This window comes from Falco rusticolus, chromosome Z (assembly GCF_015220075.1).
Source record: "Falco rusticolus isolate bFalRus1 chromosome Z, bFalRus1.pri, whole genome shotgun sequence".
NCBI classification, from domain to species: domain Eukaryota; kingdom Metazoa; phylum Chordata; class Aves; order Falconiformes; family Falconidae; genus Falco; species Falco rusticolus.
In genome coordinates, this window is record NC_051210.1 from 60,924,505 (window position 1) to 60,949,495 (window position 24,991).

The 24,991-nt window shown below is 39.3% G+C and overlaps 2 protein-coding genes across 2 annotated transcripts in view; both read right to left on the reverse strand.

Moving 5' to 3' along the window:
• MAST4 (microtubule associated serine/threonine kinase family member 4) overlaps positions 1-7,922 on the reverse strand; it is a 201,292-nt gene extending 193,370 nt beyond the window's left edge. Inside the window, exons 1-2 of the mRNA XM_037372641.1 lie at positions 7,860-7,922; positions 7,113-7,271 (exon numbers count right to left, since the gene is read on the reverse strand). Of these exons, the coding sequence (XP_037228538.1) occupies positions 7,113-7,271; positions 7,860-7,922 (222 nt within the window). The remainder of the gene's footprint in view (positions 1-7,112; positions 7,272-7,859) is intronic.
• A 12,482-nt stretch (positions 7,923-20,404) lies between these two features.
• Positions 20,405-24,991, reverse strand: part of LOC119141562 (microtubule-associated serine/threonine-protein kinase 4-like) — a 57,545-nt gene continuing 52,958 nt past the window's right edge. Inside the window, exon 2 of the mRNA XM_037374016.1 lies at positions 20,405-20,527. Coding sequence (XP_037229913.1) covers positions 20,477-20,527 — 51 coding nt within the window. The 3' untranslated portion in view covers positions 20,405-20,476. The remainder of the gene's footprint in view (positions 20,528-24,991) is intronic.

A 24,991-nucleotide genomic window follows, 5' to 3' on the forward strand; every position in this document is an offset into this window, starting at 1 on the left:
CTAATTTTACAAGCATTAAGGTTGATGGCCCCACTTCCGTAACACTTTCCACTTTCTTCTTTTTAAGATACACCGGCAACAAAATTCTAGATGACACTAAGATAACCATCACTAACACCACACAGAGAACTCAAATATCGCAGCAGGCAATCAGAATAAGCCCTTATTCAGAGTCGATACTAACACACAGTCAGAAGCTTTACTTCTAGGAATGAAGCACTACATTCAACCTAGCTTACTGATCTTGACTCTGCAGGTCCTGTGGACCAGATGAAAATGTGAAAGAATAAGGCATGCACAAGTGACAACACAGGCTAAGGAAGATACTTTTAACACCCCTGGTTTCTTCATTATCTAGAAGTAAAAATTGCTCCTAGTCTGCCTTTTCACTGTTTGGGGAAAGTCTCTCATGAAGGAAGATCGTTAATGGGATGCCTGGAAAACAGAAGCATGGTGTTCATGTGCAAAATAAGGATGTACTGCTAGCTCCTACACACATTTGATCTGTACTGGTTTTGCACTGTTAATAGGATACGTAAGAGGATTATACCTACATTCAGCTCTAACAAACTGTACGAAGTACAAAGAATAATGTCTCCTTTCACTTCTAGAAGATGCTCAAATACATTCTGTCAGCTGGAAGCTAACAGGCTGATGGGAGGAAACCTACTGCACCGCAAAATACATACGCTTGGAAGTATGTGCTTGCAAGACCTCTTAACCTAGGTCAGTCTTCCAAGAGAGATTATTAGTATTTTACTTACTTTTCCCGTTATTCTGTAACTAATGACATATTGCAGCATGAGACGTGTTCTCAATTCTGAGAAATCGAAAGCTCTCTATCACAAGAGGGTTGACCCTGGCTAGCACCACTTCTGTATTTCATTCACCAAGAATGAGCAAGAAAAGCATCATAACTAACAAAGACACTAGTTTTAATCAGACAATTTAGGAAAGGAGTCAAACATCTAGAACTCTGTTAAGCAATCTACAAATCTACAAAAATCTACAAATCTACAAAGAATCTACAAATGCGTTTTAAACCCAGATGTGCAGTGACTATTTTAACAATGATATAGACAAATAGAGGTATCTCTGTATTTGTGAAACAGAGCGCCCAGACATCAACTTCTTGCTTCAGTTTATCAGAAGGTATTAGTTTCATGGCTCTGGATCAGATCTTCTCCAGCCTTTTGCTGTGTAGAAATATTGTGTATAAAGGAGGCCTTATGAAGATGGATGCTCATTTCCCTCTACTACTAAATTAGAGCTACATACTGAATTAGAACTGCGATTAATAATTTGTTAGAAGGTAAATACAAAGAAATATGAATGCAAATACAAATTCATGGGCAAGGAGTTACTGAAATAAAGTACGCATAGGAGAACAGCTCTCTGGTCTTCAAAGCTAGAAGTAACTGAAGCATGGAAAACCTGCTACCATTACTTGGCAATTTTAGCATTTCATAGGAATAAATACCTTCGATTTTCCAAAGATTCTCAGTGATTAGTCTTAGAAGTTGAGCTGGTTTTAAGTCAAACAGGAATATGGCATTCAAAGCTATACACAGGTTTAGCATTCAAGTAACTCCTCAGTTCAAACTCAGTATTTCTGAAATTCACCTAACTGTTTTGGGAACATCTTAGAGACAGATTAGCTACTTAGGCCATTACTATTATATCTTCCTCATGTTTCTTGCAAGTGCCATCCCTGTACACGCTCATTAACTTGCAGAGTATTAAATAGCTGTTCATAGAGACAACCAACAATCTCAGGCATTAAAGACCTGAATTCCCGGACAGAAAGAGCTAAAATTTAAAGCAACTCAAGTTTCAGATGCAGGTCCCTCTTGCTCTCTAGTAAGTTTATTTAAAAATAAATTCAGTGACGCCTGATAGCTATTAGATAAAACCAAATACAGACAATTAATGATTTGAAATGTTCCCTACAATTCTAAGCCAAAACATTTAAATAAAGGCCTTTTCTAAATACATCATTTGCCCAAGCACAACTGATACCATCATTTACTTATCTAACCAATTAGTGTCTCTAAAGTATGCACTGTATTTGTTTGCAGTCATTTATTATCTAACCTATAATTTTGCAGCTTCTCAGGCAACAAACTGCTATCTTGCATCTGGGGAATAAAATGCACAAAAGGGTGCTGGTGTGCTGTTTGAACACATGCAATTACTGGCAGTTACATTCTAATTAGCATAATTAGTTTTGAAACAGTTCTTATAATAACTGTCAACATTATGTCAATTTAGCTGAAGTTAATGGCATATTTAACAAAGACACACTCATTTTCAGTATTTAAAAGAATGGAAGAAGGAAAGTCCTTTCTGAAAAAGTAAAACTGCTTTTCAGACACTGAACATTTCTTACTTTGTTTCAGCAATTCATCTTCTAAAAACAGCACTTTATATAATTATCACCCTCCAGCTTCTGGAAGACCATCCTTACAAATTAACACTGATAAAGTGGCAATAAAAAGCAAGTACAACAAAGTACAGATGCTTGCAAATGCAGTCTTCTGTTGTTTTGGGGAAGGCAACAGTAGGGGGGGGGGGAAGTGCGGAAGTTGGAAAAAAATCTAGAGGTAAATCTTGGAAAAACTAGAAGAGGTAAATAGTGTGCTAATGTGCTAAGAAGTATCAAACGCTTCTAGTCATACTTAGACAAAACATCCCTTTACTGCTTACTAGGAAAGGGCATAAGCCATTCATAAAGGCCAGTTTTTTACCCTTTTTCCAGTTTTGGTAAGTTACCAGATACTATTTACAAGTAGCCAAAGATGTTGCATTATTAAATCAAGTAAATATTTAGTCATTTCACTGACTCTTTTGAGTTTCCAAGAAGAAACAGCATGTCTTTCAGGTAAATATTCATCTTCTGCACCAGAAGGAACAGCCCAGCGTATGCTTAGTACTTGCCATAAAGCTGAAGTTACACAACCAGTCTTGACTGAATTTAAAAGCCAGGTGTATTACAGTGTACACGTTTCATTTAAGAATCTTGTTCATAGTGGGGTTTTATTATGTGGATATTTCAAAGAGCAAGTTACTGTTCAGTAGTCATGAAATATGCTGTCTTAAAAAAACACCTCTCAACTGTGAGAAATCTTTGCTGGTTTGGGGTTTTTTAACTTATATGAAACACAAACAAAATGAAGGACTTCATGCTCCTTAAAGTAGATTTTTTTGGAGGGTTTGTTTTGGTTTTTTTTAAATAAAAAAAGTAAACAAAACAGGAGTTTGATATTAAACCATGGTGAAGACAAAGAAAATCCATGGAACTTTTACCCAATTAATTTGGACACATTCTTTCCCTTTCAGATACACATTTATCATCATGTATCATAAAGGCATCTTACGTTCACGTTTCTACTGGCTTTATGTATGCAGCTATCCAGAAAAACTTAAAATCAGTTAAAACTTGATTCAATCCATGCCACTCAGAAGAAGTATCTTTCTGCCTATAAAATGGTAACTGCTCAGTTTCAGACTCATTATTAAATTTTAAGCACATCAGCTTATTATAATGAAGTATTACCAAATTTACTTTATTTCGATTTATTTAGAACTACTTCCCAAAAGGTCTGCTAGCAGTAATAAAAACAGACAAGTCAAAACAGTACGTATTAATGGCATTTGTAAACACTTGTAGAGCAGCAGGAGAGCTGGGAGAGAACAGGAGAATTGCTCCCACACGTTGGATGCTGGATGAGGCAGTGACATTAAATTAATTCCCAAACCACTTCAACAGAAAAGCAGCACTTTCAGGAGCCAATTCATTCAACCCTGAAATAGGTGCCTAAAATCAGGCAAGCTGTCAGCCTATAGGGCAAGCAAGGAAAGTCACCTAAGCTAGCTCTATCACTGTTCCCCTACATTAGCGCAGAACTCCGCACTGAGACACACACTGAATTGCCTTCCAGGAGCATGTATTATTCTCCACTGACTATGGTGAGGAAGAGACTGACTAGACCAACATTTGACCTTTGAGAACATCCTAAAGTAGAATTGCTCTATACCTCAGCTTCACCTTTCTATTTAGTGTCAAAGACATCCTGTATCATTTTCTTAGAGTTTCTAAGCCCACGTTAATACCCCCTGATGACTCCCATCCTCTGCGTGACCACCACAGAATCTGTCCGTTACGGACAGCTCAGCATGCTCCTGCCAGAAGCAGAACAGTAACAAGACAATCACTTAGCTATGTCTAAATTAAGAGCCCCCAGCAAATCTAATACACTGACAATTCATCTGAAAATCTGCCTTCCCCGTACACATTTTTAACCCACTTATATGGTTTCATACAGAAACTGTATTTTTAATATATAGTCCAACTGCCTATATTACAGGAGTGAAACATGCATAGCTACTAAACTCTAAAGAAAAAAACCTATAGCCCATTTCAAATCAATATTACATAACTTAAAAATCTGTAATTCACCATAAGAAGGATTTACATTGTGACACGGTAGGTGACCTAGGAAAGTTTTTTGTCTTTTGTACCCCACCTGCAAAGCCACTAAACACTAGTATGCATCTTTGAGCTGCTTGCTTGTTATTCTTGTCTGTATTGACACATAATCACTACTCACCATCAGGTCCACATCAGCTGGGTATCAACCCCAGCAAGAATGATCCATCCTAGTAGAAGAACTAGTAACAGGCTGGTTAATTGTTCAGATGTGCAAGACACTACATTTAAAATCATTTCAACTCAGACTGTGAACATCTAAATGGAAATTCTTCATACAAATCTCTTCTACATAAAGTCAAACTCTTTCCTACATATAATTAAAAGCTCCCATTACTAGAATGTAACAATAGGCCTCCCCAACTCAACTCTTTCAAAGCACAGAACGAAGACCAAATAAAAAAGTGGAGGAGAGAGAGCGATCCCTAACTTTTGGGCCCTTTTAAGCAAAGGCAAGAGTCTTTCAGAAGCCTAACAGCAAAGTATTTGTCACAGGAAGTTTGAGAAGAGATTTGCCTATGTGACCATGTAACATTAAATCCCTTAGGAGACAAGTCTGATTGGCAGTTCCAGATAAGAAATAAATACATCCACCCCACGCACAATCTGCTTAGATCTGCGTAGCAGGCCCTCTCCTGCTTTTGCACCAGCATGGAAAGAGTTGAAGTGAGGCACAGAGAAAAGATGTAGAGATACATGAAGGAAGAAGCCTGTGGAAGACAAATATGCCCTAAAACTCAGTAAATGATGAGTAAAAGGCCCTTAAGGAAGCACAGCTCACTGAATTTTTCGTAGGTCTGTTATTTTATGACCATTTAAAACACTTTCTTAACAAAGCTGATGAATCTTTCTCTTCCTATAGTTTAACCATTACACTAAAACATGAGCACAATGTTGCTAGTGGCATAACACATAATTGTTGTGTGCAGAGACAGAGGACCAAATAGCAACAAGGCATACTTAATTTAGATCAGAAGAAATTATTCTTTTAATCCCCAGCTACAGAAATAACTTCCTTCACCATGAACTGTTTCTCCTAACAAACTAGAAATCAAAAATACATAGGTTGATACTTAGTTCCCTGGAAAATACTAGGGCTCAAAGCATAGAATTTCCAATAGAATCAAGCATTTGTAATAAGCATGGAGTCCAATAAACCACATCTGCCCCAAAGAACCACAACCACCACTAAGCAGAAACTGTGATAACATTGGTAAGTGTAGATTTGCTGCCCGTAAGTGAAATGCTATTTCAGATAGACTTGTGGAGAAACTAGCCATCTACATACCAGTATGATATGAAAAACTAGCATGGTGGTATCTGTTTAGCATTATCTGATCACAGCTTCTTTAATCTGAAGATTATTCAAAAAAAGAGGTGAATTCCACCCCAAAACAGACATGGATCAGTGAGTTTTAATAATCAGCCAAAAGGCAGAAGAGAGGTGGGGCAACATTAATAAAAATGCCCAGCGTTTTTATACAACATGCCATACATATATTAATTATCTGAACAAAAGTATAGGCTAGTGTACACGGTACTGCATTAGGGTGTTCTGGTTTGGGCCCCTCACTACAAAAAAAAGAGTGCTGGAGCATGCCCAGAGAAGGGCAATGAAGCTGGTGAACGGTCGGGAGCACAAGTCTTATGAGGGGCAGCTGAGGGAACTGGGGTGGTTTATTCTGGAGAGGAGGAGGCTCAGGCTGGAACCTTATCACTCCCTACAATTGCCTGGAGGGAGGCTGTAGGCAGGCAGGGGTCGGTCTCTTACCCCAAGTAACAAGCGACAGGACAAGAGGCAATGGCTTCAGGTTGTGCCAGGGGAGGTTTAGATTGGATATTATGAAAATTTTCTTCACTAAAGGGTGTTTTGCACATTTTAAGCACTGGCACAGGCCACCTAGGGATGTGGTGGAATCACCATCCCTGGAGGTGTTCAAAAAACATGTAGATGTGGTGCTTATGGACATGGTTTGGTGATGGACTTGGCAGTCCTGGGTTAGCGGCTGGACTTGATGATCTCAAAGGTCTTTCCTACCTAAATGGTTCTGTGATTAAATTTCAACACATCTGAAGATCTTAATATACAGAAGAACAAAGCAGCATAATGGATGCCTGAAAACAGAAAGCTGAAAGTTCAAGTGTATGATGCATCTCAGCCCTTATCATTTTATCCAAAAGACTTAAGCTCATGCTTCATACACCCGTGTTCTGAGGACAGTCCTGCAGAAAGTGGAAACAAAGACATTGATAGAAAAGAATGCTCAGAGGAAAAGACAGTTATCTTCTATTGCTGTCTTAGAAAGCATGCCTTTTTTTCTTTAAGGAAAGAAACCATTTAAATACAAACAGCTATATTAATGCAAAATTCAGCTCAGACTTTACACAAAATCCAGTAACCCAAATCAAGATTTACTGCTACCATATATGTTATTCAGTTGCATACTACATTAAATGAAGTTGTATGTAGAAATGCACTAGGTACTTTAAAAACACAACTTAAAGAGCAGAGTTTGATCTGGAAATAAACACTAGTTTGACCCCCATTGCCCCACCAATAAATACAAAAATGCAACAGATTTTTTTTTTTTGTACACTCCTAGCTTAGAAATACATTACTTACCACAGTGTCAATAAGTGTAGGTGCTGACTGCCCAAGTGCTTGGTAGTGTATGCGAACAAGATTAGAGGTTTCTGAAGGTCTCCACAGCTGCTGCCCAGTTGCATTAGGAAGTAGGTACTTGCCTGTCAAGTTAAGAAAGACTGTGTAAAATACTAGATGCTGCAGGTGAGGCAAGGCAATGGACTGAGTTTACTGTAAGATAACACTCTTTAACATTCAAAAACATTTGTTTTTTTCACTATAGCCCTGACCAGAGGGGATTCCACTAAAACAGAATTCCTGCTATTCACTTGCTAGTCCTTCACATCACCCTTCCACAAGCTACACTCACTTAGGCAAATTCATTCTTTCCGCATTCATTTCAATATACAACTGTACTTCTTTCCTACCTAGAAACACAATGCAACAACAGATAGAAACATCCCGAATGGTGAGTCTGAACCAAAGAAACTTAAATTCTGAAGACCAGCTAAAATAATTTAAAAAATAATTTAAAACTAAAAATAAAAATATTCTACTATATACTCCTTGAAGAATAAGGTTCCAAGCCTGAGGTACAAGACCAGGTTTGTGGAATAAGGCACTTACTACGTAGATAACAATTACACCACCCTGTGAGTGGGGACTACTCTGTTTCTATTCCAAAATTCCTTATAATCTACCTAGTAGTAATCACTCAATTCCAAGAAAGTATCTGTACTCAGTGACCCAGGTAAGAGGAAATCCCTGAGGCACAGACCAGCAAACCGCAGGAGCACTGGCATCAGGCTCTGAGGGAGCAGCTGGCAGACCCCTCCTCGGTGGTTGCATGCTGACCACCTAGCAGCATCACTTCATTGTGGCCAGACCAGCTCGGGCCAGTGCCAGAGAAGGTCAGATCCCCAGCCAAAGCTCTGCCACTCAGTCTGGAACATGTCCCCAAGGTACTAGTTAGGTAGAAAGCACCTCTGGCTCAGGAAGCCCCTGAGCTGTAAACCAGCAGTAGGGAGAATACCTCAAGTAACTAAAGGACAAGTATGTAGTGATACTGTTCTTGCTTACTGGTCAGCCACTGTCAAGGAACAGAACAAGAGGCTATATACTGCTCATATCACATACGTACACCTTCAGTTTGCGACAATAACACTACTAAAGCAACTGACTTATCTCAGAAGACAAGCTGATGCAAAGTGACAATTGAAAAGTTTATTATTTTTTAAATCAAACTAGGTTCAAACCACAATGAACAGTTCAAATGAAACCACCTTCAAATGAAACATTCTAAACTTCTGTTTCCTGAAATTACTAATTCCCATCTCATTAATCTTGTCACCTCAGAGAACTACAGAGGGGTATGTGTATGACCATTGACATGGGATTTGCCATGAATCAAAGGCCTCAGCTTCATAACTTTATTTTAACAGCAGATCCACTGGTCTCTGTAAACTGACTGTCTTAGAGAGTTGCCAAGAAGCAGCACAGGACAGTCTTTTAATGCTTCCCAATTAATCTTCAAGATGTGCTACTGTTCTTTATTACACTGGTAAAGCAGAATCCACAGACATTTTCACCCAATTTCCTAACAGCTTGCCCAAGACTAGAAGAAAATGTGTAACAAAGCTGTGGTTTCTTGCTCAGTATATCCAGGATAACATTTTCCAGAACTGGAAAGACTGAATTAATTTACCATCTGCTCTCTTTGCCTGTTTATATCAAATTCTGGTTAACTTTTTACGTAGTCTCTCACCATCCTCACTACAAGGATGCTATAAAAGCTTAAGGCATTGATTCCAACATCCACATGTCTGATATTCCATTGAAGTCAATCCTGGAATACACCAGTGACTTATGCAGTCAATTACAGCTTATATCTATCACCTCAAAAGGTTAATTCCTTCTCATCCAGGCACGAGAAAGAGAATTGAAAAGTGAGTGGGGAAAAAAAAAGCTATATATACCTCACGCTTAAACAGGTATGTTTTATTTCTTTAATGCTTTCCACATCAAAAGAGGTCTGCATTTCCTTTACTTGCTTTTTGACTCTACTCCTTCAAGTCAATGGTAAGATGAGGTTCTCTGGGTGAAACCACATATTTCCTCATGCTGGCTCCCCTCATTACAAAACTCTCCAGCTAGAATGCACCCTACAACACTGTAATGAAACTCTGCAAGAAGGCTCCTAAAATTCCAGCAAAGTCAAGCCAGCTCCAAATATTGTATCACTCTTGGTAACACCAGTAAAATGCTTTGGCAACACCTGTTTTGTCAAGTAGGCATATATTACACAAGTCACTCAGAAACTCTGTATTACCCCACCCTAGAAGCCACAGGAAAATTACATTAAACAATTTGCAAGTTGATCACTGTTAGCATACTCTTAGTGCATTTTATCATCATAGGAATCAATACTTGAAAACAATAGAGTTGTCGTCTGATCTTTAGGAAAAAAAGAATGCAAGTAAGAAAAGGCCTTGTTTATTAAAGCTTGTTCTAAAACTGCGGAAGAGCATCACCCTTTGGTTAACCAATGCACTTCCTAGTCAGGGTTTGAAAATAGTCTCAAAATCCATTGTCAGACTTTAGGCTTTTCCCAGAGTACACTGATTCTCATTTCAGATAAACCCACTGAGCGTCCCATGGGAAAAAAACAAAATGGAAGGCCATCATTTGTATTTTGTCCATAAATTAATCTGGTTTTGTTTAGGTTTGGATCCCAAGCCAGAAAGGTTTATTATTAATGTTTGTCCTTACTTTTTGCTTTAAATGTGAGCCAGACCCAAAATATGGCAAACCAATATTGTGATTCCTATTCATGTCAGTCACCCAGCAGAGCACAGCACTCTGAGGTACCTTACCATGGGCAGGGCTATGCTGACACAGAACATCTCCAATGGACACCGTTATTCTTTGTCCTTTACAAGCATCTCTGTTTTACTCAGTTTTTATCTTGCTCAAATGTCTGAAAGAAAGTCTAAGATATTTTAGTACAGAGGCAAGATGGGAGGCAAACCTACTCTTTACAACAAGAAGATCTTACACTAAGCCTTTCCTTCAACTGTAAGATTTTGCCTGACTGACAAGAAACCAGAGTACATTAACTCAGCATCACAGGGCCAGTGTCTGCACTGTAAGAATTCACTTAATACTCCATTTATTTCATGATTAACCTCTAGAAATATTTAAAATAACTTTGGATAGCCTGTGGAGTACCTAATTAGGCAGTCAACACTAGCAAAACTGCCAATGAAAATGTAAGCTGGAATGACCTGTCCTCCCATCCTTACCCCAAACAGGAGCCTTGAGGGCACTGTAGATTTCACAACATACTGAAATCAAGGTAAGCATAGCACACTGTCTGCAAATTCCAGTTCTTATCATAGTGCATCCACACGTGCTTTTAAACACAAAAATAGCATATAAATAACACGCTTTCTATAGAAGCAGAAAAAGCCATGGCTTATACAAAAAGATGGTAACAGATAAATCTCTTATCTGGGATACCATTAACCTTTATGCAGAGAGATATTACCAGGAGATAAGCAGTTACCAACAAGAACCCAACTGCAACAAATATCTTTAAATAACAGCTGTACTTTCAATCCTGTGCTGCTTAAAATAAGAAAAGTTGGATAACTTTACAGGAATGAAATGAGGTTTTTATATTTCCAAAGGCAAATGGAACATCAACATTTCTTACAGAAAAAAAAAAAAAATATCTGCCAACTCAGTCCACTTTCTTTGAGGGATTACAGTGCCACTATGTTGAACCACCATTTAACAAAACAGTCCCTCACCACTAGTTGGTCAGCAACTCTCCCTGGATTCCTCCCTTAAAAAAAAAAAAAAAAAGAAAAAACCCCCCTCAGACTATCCACTCCTTTTTCTTGCTGCTGCAGTACTCCCACATTTTCTCCTGTTACAGTTTCACTCATTATTGCATGTATTTTCCCCCTTTCACATTTTCTTTAAGAACCCCTTGAGTTTACACATAACCACACTTTTCACATAACAGTTTGGTTGGGAAGGAACCTTAGAAATGACCTAGTTCCAGCCCCCTGCCATGGGCAGACACACCTTCCACTAGACCAGGTTGCTCAAAACTCACATCCAGCCTGGCCTTGGTTTAAGCACTGGTATTACACATAAAGCTTAAGCTGAAATGCGTTATTACTTTTTACACTGCATTCATTTCTGCCTCCAAGTTTAATGCTGCAGAAGAAGAATTATCTCTTCTGCATATAGAGAATTCTTCTGAAGAAGAATTCACCTCAACTCCACCTGATCCCTTCCATCTTAATTTGGCATTTTTGGCCCACATACAGCACATAAATACTGCCAGTGTCCAGGCCAATCTCCATCTAACAACAGACCATTGCCACACCAGTAGTAATTTTCTTATTACTTTCATCAGCTACTGATGCAGACAAGTCAACTACTGATACACGTCCCCTGCTGCTGTCCCATTCGATCCTAAGATGGCCTCTGAGCGCCTCCCATGCCTTCCACAGTGGCTTTGCTGGCACCTCTGCTACCCTTCCTGCGCCTGAAACTATCAAGAGAGCCCAAAGTCACAACACTGTAACCAATGGCGTCTCTCCCCACCTGAATGCAGCCCTCATTATCCCAGCACATTTATCAAAACACATGTCAATGAAAGGTGTCTTAAGTTGATTACATATGGCAATAACTTAATACTCATTGGTAGACACAGGGAATACAACCCTGGAGTTCACCGTTATCTCCCTCTGCCTCTCACACGCCCAACTTCCTTTTATAATGGGCATCTGTAGAAAGCCCTAATGGAATCTTTGTTACTTACTTCCGTCATCCAGCATGCACATATTTGTTGTATGCCTTACTGCGTAAGGCCAAAAGAGACTAAAAAACCACACATGCTTCCTCAAAGATCAGTCTCAGAAGATGGGCTTTGCTTTACCTTAATTAGAAAAATCTTCCCTACAGCTAAAGTAGTCTTCTTCCCCTCTCCCTCTCACATCCATACCACAGTGGGATGGCTGAGAATTACTAAATGAGCTTAAACTTCATACCTATACATCTTCCACCTTCAGTTATAATTTAGAAATTACTTGTCTCAAATCTTCAGCAGTCTCATGTCCAAAAAGTACATTAAACTGGACTATGTTTAAGTGATGATGAGAAAGCTGTATTGCTCCTTCTGATATGTAATTTTGCAAAAAGAAGAATCCTGCACACCGAAAGCTCAGAGATAGCTCTTACTTGCAACTCTAAATATTGGCAGACTTGCAACAACCAGGTTATGCATAGCATACACATGCTCTAACTTTAAGAACATCAGAAAATTCACCATTGCTCACTTCAACCACGATGCGAACAGCTACTTCAGCCTGCTGCCAGTATTCTTGGCTGCCAGCTCTCTACCACCTTAACATTTATCTTTTGCTACCTGCTTCAAAGAAATTATGATAAATATGACATAACTATCTTCCACTGCACTGTGAAGAAAATGCCCACAACCCTATTAGGAATGACAAGTGTGAAGTGATGTGCCAACACACTGCTTTCTCTATAGTCCCTACCTACTACGATCCCTATTTTTGCCTCATATATACCTTCCTAGGCCACATGATTGAAGAATTATTTGTAACTATATGTTTACAGTATTTTTCAAAAGACGAAGTTTCCCAATAGAACAGCTTGCCCTTATTTTCACAGGAAAATATCTATAGACTTTTCCATTCAAGTCCTCAACCTTCACCTAAGGACTAAGCATAAGAAGTACTTTCCCTTCTTCTCAAGCGTTTCTCAAGCTGTACATTCAACTGATGTTAAAGCATATGTCTTGGAGCAAGCAGGTGCAATTTCCCTCCACATGTGGTCAGACCACTGGCTTCACAACATCCATTCAACAGAGTCCACCAGTGAAAGAGGAAGATGTAAGCCCTAGGAGTACGATAATGTAGTCTTGATGTGCAATTATATGTATTTATAAACACAGCACAGAGACAGTTTTGCACTAACAAGCTGAGTTACTAGCAACAACAGGACTGCAGCCCTCACAGAGCTCTAATTTAGGTATTCAGCTGATTAAACTCAAGCATTTAACTAAGTCCAGGCAAGTTCTTTCATGTGTGCTTCTCCAGGTACTTTGCTGAATATACTTCAGCCAGCTAATTCAACAGCTCTTGCGGTATTTTTAAGGAGCTACAATGCAAACTTCAGAAATTTAATATGCATGTTCACTTTCTCCACATTTTATTTTCTACTATTCAAGATGACTTATCAACTTCAAGCTGCTCTTATAAGTATCCCAGAGAAGTTTAAACTTTACTTCTCCACCCCTCAAACAGCCAACTTGCAAATGCATCTGCTAAGCGGGCACTCTACTGCTACAGTTTACTTTGATCTCAACACCAACTTCACATGTTCCGATGACATTAATTATAAGCAAAATTAAGCCGCAATCAAGGAGTTAAAGGTAAAATAATGAGACAGGAATACAGTATCTTCTGTTCTCAAGGTACACTATTACATGATGCAGAGTTCAGACATGAAAGAATATGGAAATTATCTTGCTAGGCACACAGGGAAGTAAAAACGCAACTCTGCAGGCTGATTGAAGCCTTAGACCAGGGGTCTTCAAACTATGTCCCACAGGCCGGCTACGGCCCCCCAGGGTCCTCAATCCAGCCCCCAGTATTTACAGGACCCACCCGCCCTCCCCTGCCGGGGGTTGGGGGGGAAACCAAGCAGCCGCAGATGACTGCCTGCCACTGCATCCGCGCGCTGGCCCCCTGGTTAAACAGTTTGAGGACGCCTGCCTTAGATGATGAAGGTAACTGACAGTGACAAACATAAGATAGTGTCATCTCAACCACCAGTGCACCAAGAACCATTTAGAAATGTGTATTTCACAGCACAATATATTTACTTCATCTGTAAAAGACAGCTTTATACTGCATGCTTGGGAAAAAACATTTTCTCAGGTGTGTAATTACAGAATAGCTTGCACCTATCTCTTTCCACTAATTCTGGATGAAGTTTAACATGTGGTACAGTGCTTTAAGGAAGCCTTTGAGGAAGGCAGTGAAAAGACTCCAGCACATGTTCTGGGTAGGCAATGCTACTGAATGAAGAGTGTTGTGCCTGTTGTCATGCACACCTGGCTGTTGAACCTTCTGTACCCAAGACAGAGGGGTGTTAGCGCTGGTGCTGGGCTGCCACCCTCTCTCCACTACTGTCGGGGAGAGCCCTCAGGCAGCTGCAGCTGAAAAAAAGACATTCTAAACTGAGTACATCCAGTCCTGTCATGCATCACAAACATGAAAGCAATTTTGAAACTCATTTCTGCTCTGATATCTGAGGGGAAGAAAACGCAGGAAGTAAAATTTCTACAAAAAGGCACATCTGAGAGCTTTGGCACTGGCAGCCATCCTTCCTCTGCATCCCACAGCACCCTGGCTTCTGGAGCCTGAGACAGGCCAATAAAGCCCACCAAGCTGTATCCCCAGACGCAGCCATGAAATCACAGGAGTTTTTATGGAATTGTACATGCATAATTAATAAGTCCCATAATTGGAAGTCAGTAAATTATTTTGACATTATACAGAGGAAATAGGGAACACTTCCCCTTATCTACACCAGCTGGACATCATTAATGATCTTTTTAAAATGTTGCCACTAAAATAGTGACATTACAGTTATGACAAGCATTGTACAGAATGGGAAGTTACCATTTCCAAAGAGGTTTCAAGATACAAGTCCCCTGATTGTATGCCTAGCTCTCCTCATCCACCAAGCTGAATCAAGTATTTGACACTGTAAGGTTTCATGAGCTAATCTGCATTTTCAGCAATATTAATAAGAAAAAGATACACAGCATAATGTTTGTGAAAACCCTGGATTTCTACCACTGCCAGCTGGTCCCCTATATGACTTCCCTTCAAAGTCCTGCCAGCACATGCCAACCCAAGGATGAGAGAATAGCTTATTCTTCATGGCCCATAAAGCTGTTACCTTTCTGCCAGTTAGTGTTTGTAAAGCAATGAATCTCTGATGCAAAGAAAACAAAGAAACCCCAGATTCATTTCAAATCAACCACAGATTAGTTATAAGGGAACAGCAGTAACTGCCGAGTATATCTGGATGACTGATGACTCAGAGGTGGAAAGCTGATCAAAGCAGGAATATAAAAAAAATACACATCCCAAGATTCTTAGTTTTCAGCTCTTCACTAGATCATGAGGTAAATTCATTAATGTAAGTGCTTTCAAATCTTTGGATTAAAATTCTATAAAATTAAATCTGTATGTGTTATGTCACCAGTATTTCTGTAAGATCAATTTAAGGTTAGCAAGATAACAGCCGTACCACAATTAGAGACAATTAGCCCAGCAGGAAGCCTGTTTCCAGGCAGTTATTGATGAGATAACAGGAGGCAAGATAAGAAGTTGATGCTACAGGTAACAAAGTGTATTTTTTTTCCTTTATATCTCACTGCAGAGCTTATTGGTACAGCAGAGAGACAACTGAGCTAGCTGCAGCACTCTGCAGACTACAAAATCTTTCCAACAATATGCTCTCATACCTTTCAGAAGTAGAAAGGGAGACATCAATCTCCAAATGCTGCACCAGGGCAGCTGAGAAGACGGAACAGACCTGCACCGCACACTGCAGTACAGATGAGCAGCAATGAGACATGAAAGCAAGGCCAATTTGATTTGCTTGTCCAAGTGATTTGCCAGGTTAACCCCCTTTGCAGTAAGAGCTTATTTAATTTCTCAGCCTTTCACATTACTTTCTGCCATGAATTCTATTTAAGCATCTCTGAACACAGCAAACTAAAATCTGTAGACAATTTAAGCCAAAAACCCTCTGACTGTAGACAGTCCTTTGAAGTCTGTGGAGATCAAGAAAACCAGCCACCACAGAAAAGCAGCTTTTTAATTAAACATCTTTTCTCCTGATTAGAAACAAGTTTAAAGCCCCACTCTGTGCACTGTTAGGAATCCTTAAGAAGGCCATCTAAGGCTAGGGCGAGAAGCATTTAAATACATATTGTACACACCAAAGTCTATTGTCCCAAGAAGCACAGAGCTGACCTGACCTGACCGTGCTTTGCTTTCAGTCTGCCCAGCACTCCTCCAACACCCCTGCACACCCAGCGGGCACCAGCATCCTTATGAAGCAATGATCCTTTCCCTCTCTACTTACTTACTTTGGGCTACTAAACGAGTAGCTACAGCTCAGCTTTGTGACAGGACTTACTTCACAGCTGAACAAACTGTGCAACGACTGTGTTTACAGCACCTGTGGCAGAACTTTCAAAGCTCCAGTTTACTCCCCAGGTAAAGGATGTCGCAAGTGCTGTTACAGGAATGGGTGAACACAGGGAAGGGTAAGCTGGAGCAGGAAAGGAGTTATGATGCAAAGGCAGAGAAAGGCAAACGCTAATTACTGTGTAAGTGGTTTTGCTACCCAAAACTTTATAACCCTTTGGAAACATGACATTTTAAACTAAAAGAGGTACTGGTCATAAATTACTTTCAAATACTTTCACTCTGAAGCTGTTTTATCTCAGATGATGCTTATGTTTAGCAACCCCCGTTATGAAACACTATTTTTCATCCTTTCTTTCTATTAAGCAATACTATTAACACTTCACAACAAGCAGTATTAAAGTAGATTTGCTGGAGTAATAGCAGACTACATCCAATACAGTCGTTTTCCAAATTCAGCCTCCCTCCAGAAGTCGTCTTCCTCCCTCTCTTGGGGATGAAGATTAAGAGAAGCAATAATGTTGCAACAATTAGGCTGAAGTGACTTCTCCAAAATATAATAGCATTGTGTCTCCAGGAAGCAGTATTTTATTTCTTTTATTGGCTGAACTTTATTTAATATCAGTGCTTCCCTAACAATTTTCAACAGGAAGCAAAAGTAGATTTATTTGAAAAACATTGACTGAATTTTTCTCAACTCCTAAGAGCATTCTTTGTCACTGAAAACGTGTGGTTGCCAGATTGCATAAAACAAGGCAATTCAGGAAAAAAAAAACAAACCTGGGTTCCAGTTTCCCTGAAGCTGTGTAGAATGTAAGTTTAGTTTCCATCTCACCTCTCCAAGTTTCCAAACCTTCCCTCCCTTGTGTTGATTTCCCACTGGAAAGAGCTTGCACATCATTCTCAATTTTTCTCAAATTCCTATACAAAGAATTTTGCAATTTACTTCAGCCAATTTAGAGTAGTAGGTTCTCAGTAACTGTAAACCTTCAGGTTTTTTAAGTCTCATTCAACATATTGCAATAATACAGATTTTATTTCTTCTCATTTGTCATGCATAACATTATTCCCTGTTGTAAAGTCCAATAAACTCATTTATTTGGGATCTATTCCCAGAGATAAAACCCCTATCTATTTACCTCTCCTAGTATTCAGCCCTGCAGGAGCTGAACTATTCTGTTTTATATAAACAAATTACATTTTTATTTTTGTTTTCTGTTATTAATACTACTTACCTTTATGGCTCAATAATGTTGTGGTTCTAACAGCAACACAAAGAAAGTATCACAAAAGTACAATTAACTTATTTTCTAACATTTAGATTGAGCAACAAGCATCAGCATAGGAATACTCTGCAGATTTGTAAGCTAGAAGTCATCTCTCAACTCCCACTCAATTTCCAGGAGTTTAGCAAAGGTAATATTTTTGAACAACAGGAGTAGGGATTGTACCTTAAGCAACTTCAAAATATCCTCATGAACTGTTTTCAATGGACTGATCCCCACTAAGCGAGCATTTAAGTTTAGAGTATCAAAAGCAACAAAACAGAATTAAAAATAAAGGAAAACAGCAATCAGTGTAAAGTAATATTAAAGATCAAGTACTTTTCCAAATTACAGGTCTCCAAATATTTTTGCCCCTCACGGGCCATGAGTATCTCTTCAGACACATGAAGACTCAAACTCAAATTAGGAAGGGAGGTGTGAGCATAGAAGTAAACTGAAAACAAGGACTTACAGCTTATTCATTTTAACTGAAGGCCTTCTCATCCCCTCTTATTTTTTTAAGCGGTACTGTGATTCTTTTAGTTTCAAACCAGAACAGTGAGCCACTCCTAACAATTACAGAAACTTAAAAACCCCACAACTTAAGCATGTAAAAATCATGTAAATCAAGTCCAAGGTAACAAGGTAACACTGAAATCATTAACTTCATGTTATTGAGCATTTGAAACAATTTCAGGAAATAGTTCTCTATCTGCAGTGCTTTCTTTAAAATGAATTTTATTTAAAAATCCCAAAAGAATACTAAGAACCTTCTGTCATCAGAATGACTTTGATTAATTTAATCAGTATCATGAAAGCTATTAAGATATTTAAACTATTTTAGGAGACCAAAGTCTCAGGGTATTCAGGTTCATTTAAAGTGCATTAGTAATAAAGCAGTTTAGCATCACTGCACACTTTATTCCCAAATCCTGACATGAAACCCTGCACAACATATTGCAAGCAGACAAAAAGCATATCCATTTCCCTTCATAAAGGCCTCAAGCAGTAATTCAAGCATAGAGATAAAGACCAGAGACTACAGCAGCAGTGCACATTTGCTTCATTTGTTTTCGATTAGACTGCCTTCTCCTATCTGGAGGGCTTACATGGAAAAGTTCCATTTTTAAAGACCACCACCCTATTTAAAAGTTAAACAAAACAAAAAAAAAATCAAACCCCCACACCAACTCCTGCTGAAATAATATGTAGTGTGCTGGCAATTTTAGTTTTTGTAGTAAAACATCAGTTTGGTCTACACTTCAATTTTTTGAGTAGTAACACTCCAGAGAAGCCAGAGCTCACCATTAGCAAAGCTGGTATTTCAGATGCTTAAAGCACTACTTCATGAAAGCCCATGCAGACCACAAACACTCTTACGTTTCGAAATCTTCATAATACAAATCTTGATAAAAGAAGTCACAAGGGAAACTGTAAAACTTTCCCCCTGACAAAAACATCACAGCAACTGTTACGTGCTGATGTGACAGAGTTCCTTCTCATGAAGCATGAGACAATTTGTTAATTAGGTGAAAAAACAAAAAATACTGCCACTCATAAGAAGCATTATGATTCTAAGCTACTGATTACAGACAAAGTGCAACAATGCAATAGTTTCTTGGAGCTTCTTCCAGCATAAGGACAGGGAAAGGGGTGGGAAGGAAGTCAAAAAGCGAATACTTTAAAAGCACTTCCCAGACACTTGTGGCAGAGGAGTCACCTCTGTTCACCATGGCACCATTTTTCATCCCTAATCAAAAACATCTCTGAGCAATGTAGAGCATTGAGACACAGAAGACAGTCACAGCTCAAGTAAATGCCATTTCAACTTCCTCTAACCTGAATTTCACCTGTTTGATTTTGCTACCAATCAACATCACTTGAACAGATAAATAAGATGTTGAGTCTCAAATTTATCCCTTCCACAAAAGTCTCTGAACCCTATTATCCCTCTCACCAAGTACTTAATACCGTTCTTCTTCACAACAAATTCTTCAAACCGTTAGAAACAGTGCACTTCAGGAACATATTTAATTGCCAAATTCTAGTTAACTTAAAAATTATTTTTCTTGAAATACACAAAGCAAGTGCCAGTTAACCTGTCATTGGGACAGGTTTTCACATTCCTTTCATTCCACACTCAGGAATCACCACTCTTTGGTGAGCACCCAGCCACACTCCTCCCAGGATACAATCATAGTTTCAGCATCAGACACTATCAGGACAGGAAAGGCCTGGGGCCCTCCTCAAGCATCCTGCTGCTTCTGCATGGCTCCACAGAGAAGTTGCAGCCCACAGCCAGTGGCTAGCTAGTAATGGCCCTCCACCACTGTGAGGACTCCAGATAAATGAGGCCAAACTGCTTTTTTTTTTAATGAAATTAAGTCTAAAGGGACCATCTGTGCACTTTAGCTCCCTAAGGAAACAAGATGTATGTGATCACGTGGACGAACAAACGCATGCAAGCATGTCTCACACAACCTTTAAGCCACCAAACTAAGTCAGCAAGGTAAATGCCATATTCCTGAAAACTTCAAGAAGTGTGTCATCTTCAGTTGTCCATAGCCACCTATCAGCACCCCATCAAGACGAGCCTCAAACGTGAGCTCACTCAACTGACAATTGGGGAGCCCACATGGAAGACACTTTATGGAAACTCCGGGTGGAACTCACACCTTGCCCAAAGAGTTCAGCCACAAGGCAAATGCCAGGGCAAGGTATCATCAGCTCCACAGCTGCTACACCTCCAGGTGACATTACATACACCCCAAACTCACCAGTCAAAGCTCCTCCAAGGCTTCCTCTTCTGAACTGTCTGCCATCTTCACTCAACTGCCTCTTAAACTTAGGGACATAAATGACTTCAGGACTGCTGCATTTTCGAGAAGACATAGGCTGGGGAATAGTAACCAAGCTGCAAAGAAACAGAGTTTAAAAATAAATAATGTTATATATATGTATAGTATATCTTACCTTCACTGAAAAAAACCCAAAACCTAACTTACCTTTACATAAAGCTTATGACAGCATGGGGCAGGAAGAGGGGAAGTGTTTACAAAGATTTTAAGGTAATTAAATTACTAAATGAAACAAAAATTTCACAAGTGCCAGATTTGTGGCTGGCTGTGTAAGAAAGCCACCTTCCTCTAGTACAGCTCATACCACCTCCACCACACTCTCACACAAGGAGTATTTTCGCAGTGGTCCTGTCTCAAGTATGCGGGATCAGACTTCAGCTTATTTAACCTTCCATAAAGTAGTCTTTTTGCAGCTGTGAGCGATCTGACTTTGCAACCCATGAGATACCTGCTCTTGCCAACATCTTTCCTTACCAATTTCTCCCTGCCTTCACGTGAGCTGTCACTAGATGGCACTGTACCATCAACAAAATGCAATCCACTGCCCAGTGTAGGGAAACGCTGACAAATGGATTTATCAACCCCAGTACAAAAAGAAATAATTTATACTGTTCATAAAACAGGCATTCATTTACACTGACTTTGAAATAAGCATAAATACAGATCCTCAAATTCTGTTGCTGTCACTATTCCTACACAAGATGTTAACCCTCTGGTTTTGACAATACATTTGGTATCTCTGTATTTGATAAAATTCACCAAAAAAAAAAAAAAAAAGAAACCAAAAGAAAAAATAATTGAGCAAATACAGACAAAGAAAGAAAAAGCAGGGATGCAAGTAAGCAAAGCAGAAAATTTACAAGCATCCTTCACCAAACTTGTGCAGTCAGGTGGTGTCACTATTTACAAGCACTCAAACGTTATTCTGTAGCATTTAAACCCTGATTCTCAACACCCTTATTTTAGGAAACCAAGTACAAAGTCTTTTAAGATTTCTGCAGTTCATGTACTGAGACTTATCAGCCAAAAAGTCTATGTATCACCTGCATACCTGACGCTTCATCCTCTCTGTCCACTCGAAGGGAAGGAGTCACCATAGTCACCAATGAAGATGCACAGTGAAGCCCATTTTGCTACCGCTAATCCCACAAAGCAAAGGACTGTATTCCACTACAAAGTACTTTCAAATCCCGTGTTAGAAGTTCTTTTGAATTTAGTAGTTCAGGTAAGTTAGTGTTTGGGCTTCGGTTTTGTTTGGGGTTTTTTTAATCAAATTCTGCAGCTTATTGAATGCATTTGGCAGATACAGCATTTCTAAAGCATCAAGGAACATGTTCGTTTCTGAATCTGCATTCTTCGGGATATTAGGACTCATATCATTGTTCATGACAGACACTGAACTAACTTATGAACGCACAGTCATGCCTTCAGCAATTTCCTAAACTTGGAAAGGCTTGGGGTCACAAAAGACTATTTAATTAAACCAGTGTTACTATTTACCTTCCAAACCCTGTTATAGTCAACAATATTCTATTCCAAGTGCTAAGATAGCTCACAAGCTGCATTTAAAAATCAGTGAAAAAGGAATGACTGACAACACGGGCTTCTAAGGAACATTATTTTGGGACTCTCACATGTCTGTAAGCTAATACTGATGACTGACGGACAGCAATGACTGCTCAGGCTGCACTCAAGAATGACTCTGGTTTAGTGAGTTATTGGCAAAAATTCATGTACTTTCTTAAAACGCACTTCAAAGTAATCAACCACATTTGAAAACTTTTTCCTGGCATAAGGTTCATAAAAAGCTTTCAACAACAAGAAGGGGAAAAAAAAGAAAAAATATTCAACAAATGCATTAAGCTCCCTGAACACTGTCACTTAAGTTACAAAACAGAATTACTGCATTCCACCTTGTCACCTTTTCCTCATATAATCAGTTATGCTTCACAGCTGCTAAAGTCACTCCCACAATAAACACACTTGGGCATTCTGTGACATGCAGTCTGATCACAAAATCCAGAATTCCAATTAAGTTGTGCCCCTTTTCCACAGCTTTCAGGGTTTCAGAAGAAACTTTAAGATGGAGCTATAGCACAGCGCAGCACAGTACCATCGAGGTCCTCAATTCATATCTAAGATGTTTTTCCAATGTCCCAGCTATCAGCTTCAGAAAGTATGATGCTTAAAAGCTAAGACAGTTTGAACATCAACCCCCATTAGCTTATCATTTTAACAGCCATGCCCTGACAGCACTCTCTTGCAATGGTACCATCCTTGCTGCTAGGTGACTCTGCCCCAACTACAATTTGATACAATTCCAGCACCACTTCAGGCACGCAAGTTCTCAACAATACAAGCTTCTTCAAGGATTTCACAGAAACGAGAAGACAGACCCATGCAGTCAGGGACTGGGTCTCAGCCACGGGACAGAAGCTACCAGCCAGGAGGATGACATTGTGACCCCATGTGAAATGGCCATGCCTGAGGTCCTACATGTGCAGGTTCTTGGGAAACAGGACTGGGGAGGAAAGAAAGGGAATGGAAAGGGGAGAGACATTCTTCCCACCAACACTTTTCAACATGATGTCCTTAGCTTGAAACTCAATATGCAATTCTCTGACATGAGAAACAGGAGAATGAAAGGGAATTTCTGAAGTTTTGCATTTTTAAACACAAAAAGGTGAAATTCAGATTCTGTTGAAGAAGAACATGATTCTATTACTTGGAGACAACAAAAAAGGCATTCTTGCATACGCCTAAAGACCAAAATATCACAACAATATTAGGTTTCACTAAATGTTTCTTGGGGGCAGAAGTTCTATTTAATATGGGAACAGTCAAATTCAATATAGTAGACAACACACAGATCTGTCGGCTGTGTTTCAGCTGGATTTAGACAACCACATCTCATCACCTGAAGGAACTATACCAAAATACATTATATCATCTAGCAATGCAAAGAAACAGTATGGAAATAGGAGATTTAACATTTTCATATTGATGGCCAGCTCCTTTGATATGTGTATCATATCAACAAAGCATTTCTGGAAGCTATCCAAAGGCTTACTTTTGCTTCCAAAGGGCAAAATAACATCTGCAGTACATACAGTGTGTATTTGAAAGCCGTCTGTACATTGTAACTGCTGTTGTAGTAGACTAAGTCGACAAGGATATACCTGTAACAGCCTTAACATAACAACTCGGGATGCAGGGGAAATACGAGGGAAATGGACTGCAGAAAGCAGTCAGGCTTGCAAGCTCCTCTTGAATAAACTCTTGTGCTGCTCTCAAATAATGAACAGCTAGATGACCCAGAGGGTCTTTCTAGTCCCCATTCAGGCCTTACACTTCAAGCACTATGCAGTTGATGAAAAGCCTTTGTGTCCTCAACAGAGCAGCCTTCCCCTCCTGCCAGGCTCAGTATTCAAGTCCAAGTAAGTGAAACCAATAGAGAACATTTTATTAGGTCCTATTCCTTGGAATACACAGCTGATTCTGAAGAGGTAAAACATGGCACATATTCAAGTAACACAGTGGTTAATTCAGCCAAAATGACACTACAATCATTCAATAAGAAGTTTATGACAAGTTTAAATAAGTAATAGCAAGACCTATTCAATCTTGTTAATGGTTATTTGAAAAACCTCCTGGAAACCCAAATGCTATGAAAGTTCAGGTGGTATGTCGTATTGGGTACAGACTGGACACTGCTGTCCACAAGACAACATCAAAGCAGTATCTTTAGGAATGAGGGTTGTTGAAACTCTACCAGAGATATTTTAAATAATTTTACTCAAGCTGTTTCTACTCAGCACATCAAACAGTTTTGCCCAGCCACAGTCATCACTAATGATATTTATTCCATGCTTACCGGCTATATGGACATGTGTTGATGTTGGATTATATACAAGCACAACAGAAGAACCAGGGTTCAGTTGGTTGGGTTTTTGCTTTGTTGTTTTTTTGGTTTGGGTTTTTTTTTTTAATATATTTTTATTTTATGGTGAAACTTGCTTGACAACAAGGTTTAAAAAATACAATAGCTGTATACCTGCAGACACTTTCCAACAGACATTCACGTTATACTTTGAGGTTTTGGCTATCACATGCTCTGTCCATGGTCTTATTACTGTACTTGGGCTGCAAACATACACTTCTCTCCACACCCTTTTTAAAGAAACGTTAGTGACTTAAGGAGCACTGGGATAACAGAGGGCAGTCTTCCCCATTGCCTATGGCATTGCAGAGCAGGGCAATGAAAGATTTTGAGAAGTTACTTCAGAAAGGCGCTACTTCAAAGACGCGTAACAGCTAAGACAAAGCATATGAAAACTAGTACATTTGATTGCCCAGTATCTATAGTACAGAGGGAATTAAGATAGCCCTAAAGTGTATATGGCTACTTAGAGATGGATTTTTAATCAGTACACATCTCTCTACCAGTATCTGCTGTTAATATTCACAATGCACAGATAGTTAACTTATCTAAAAACACTTCCTCCCCGAACACCAAATAC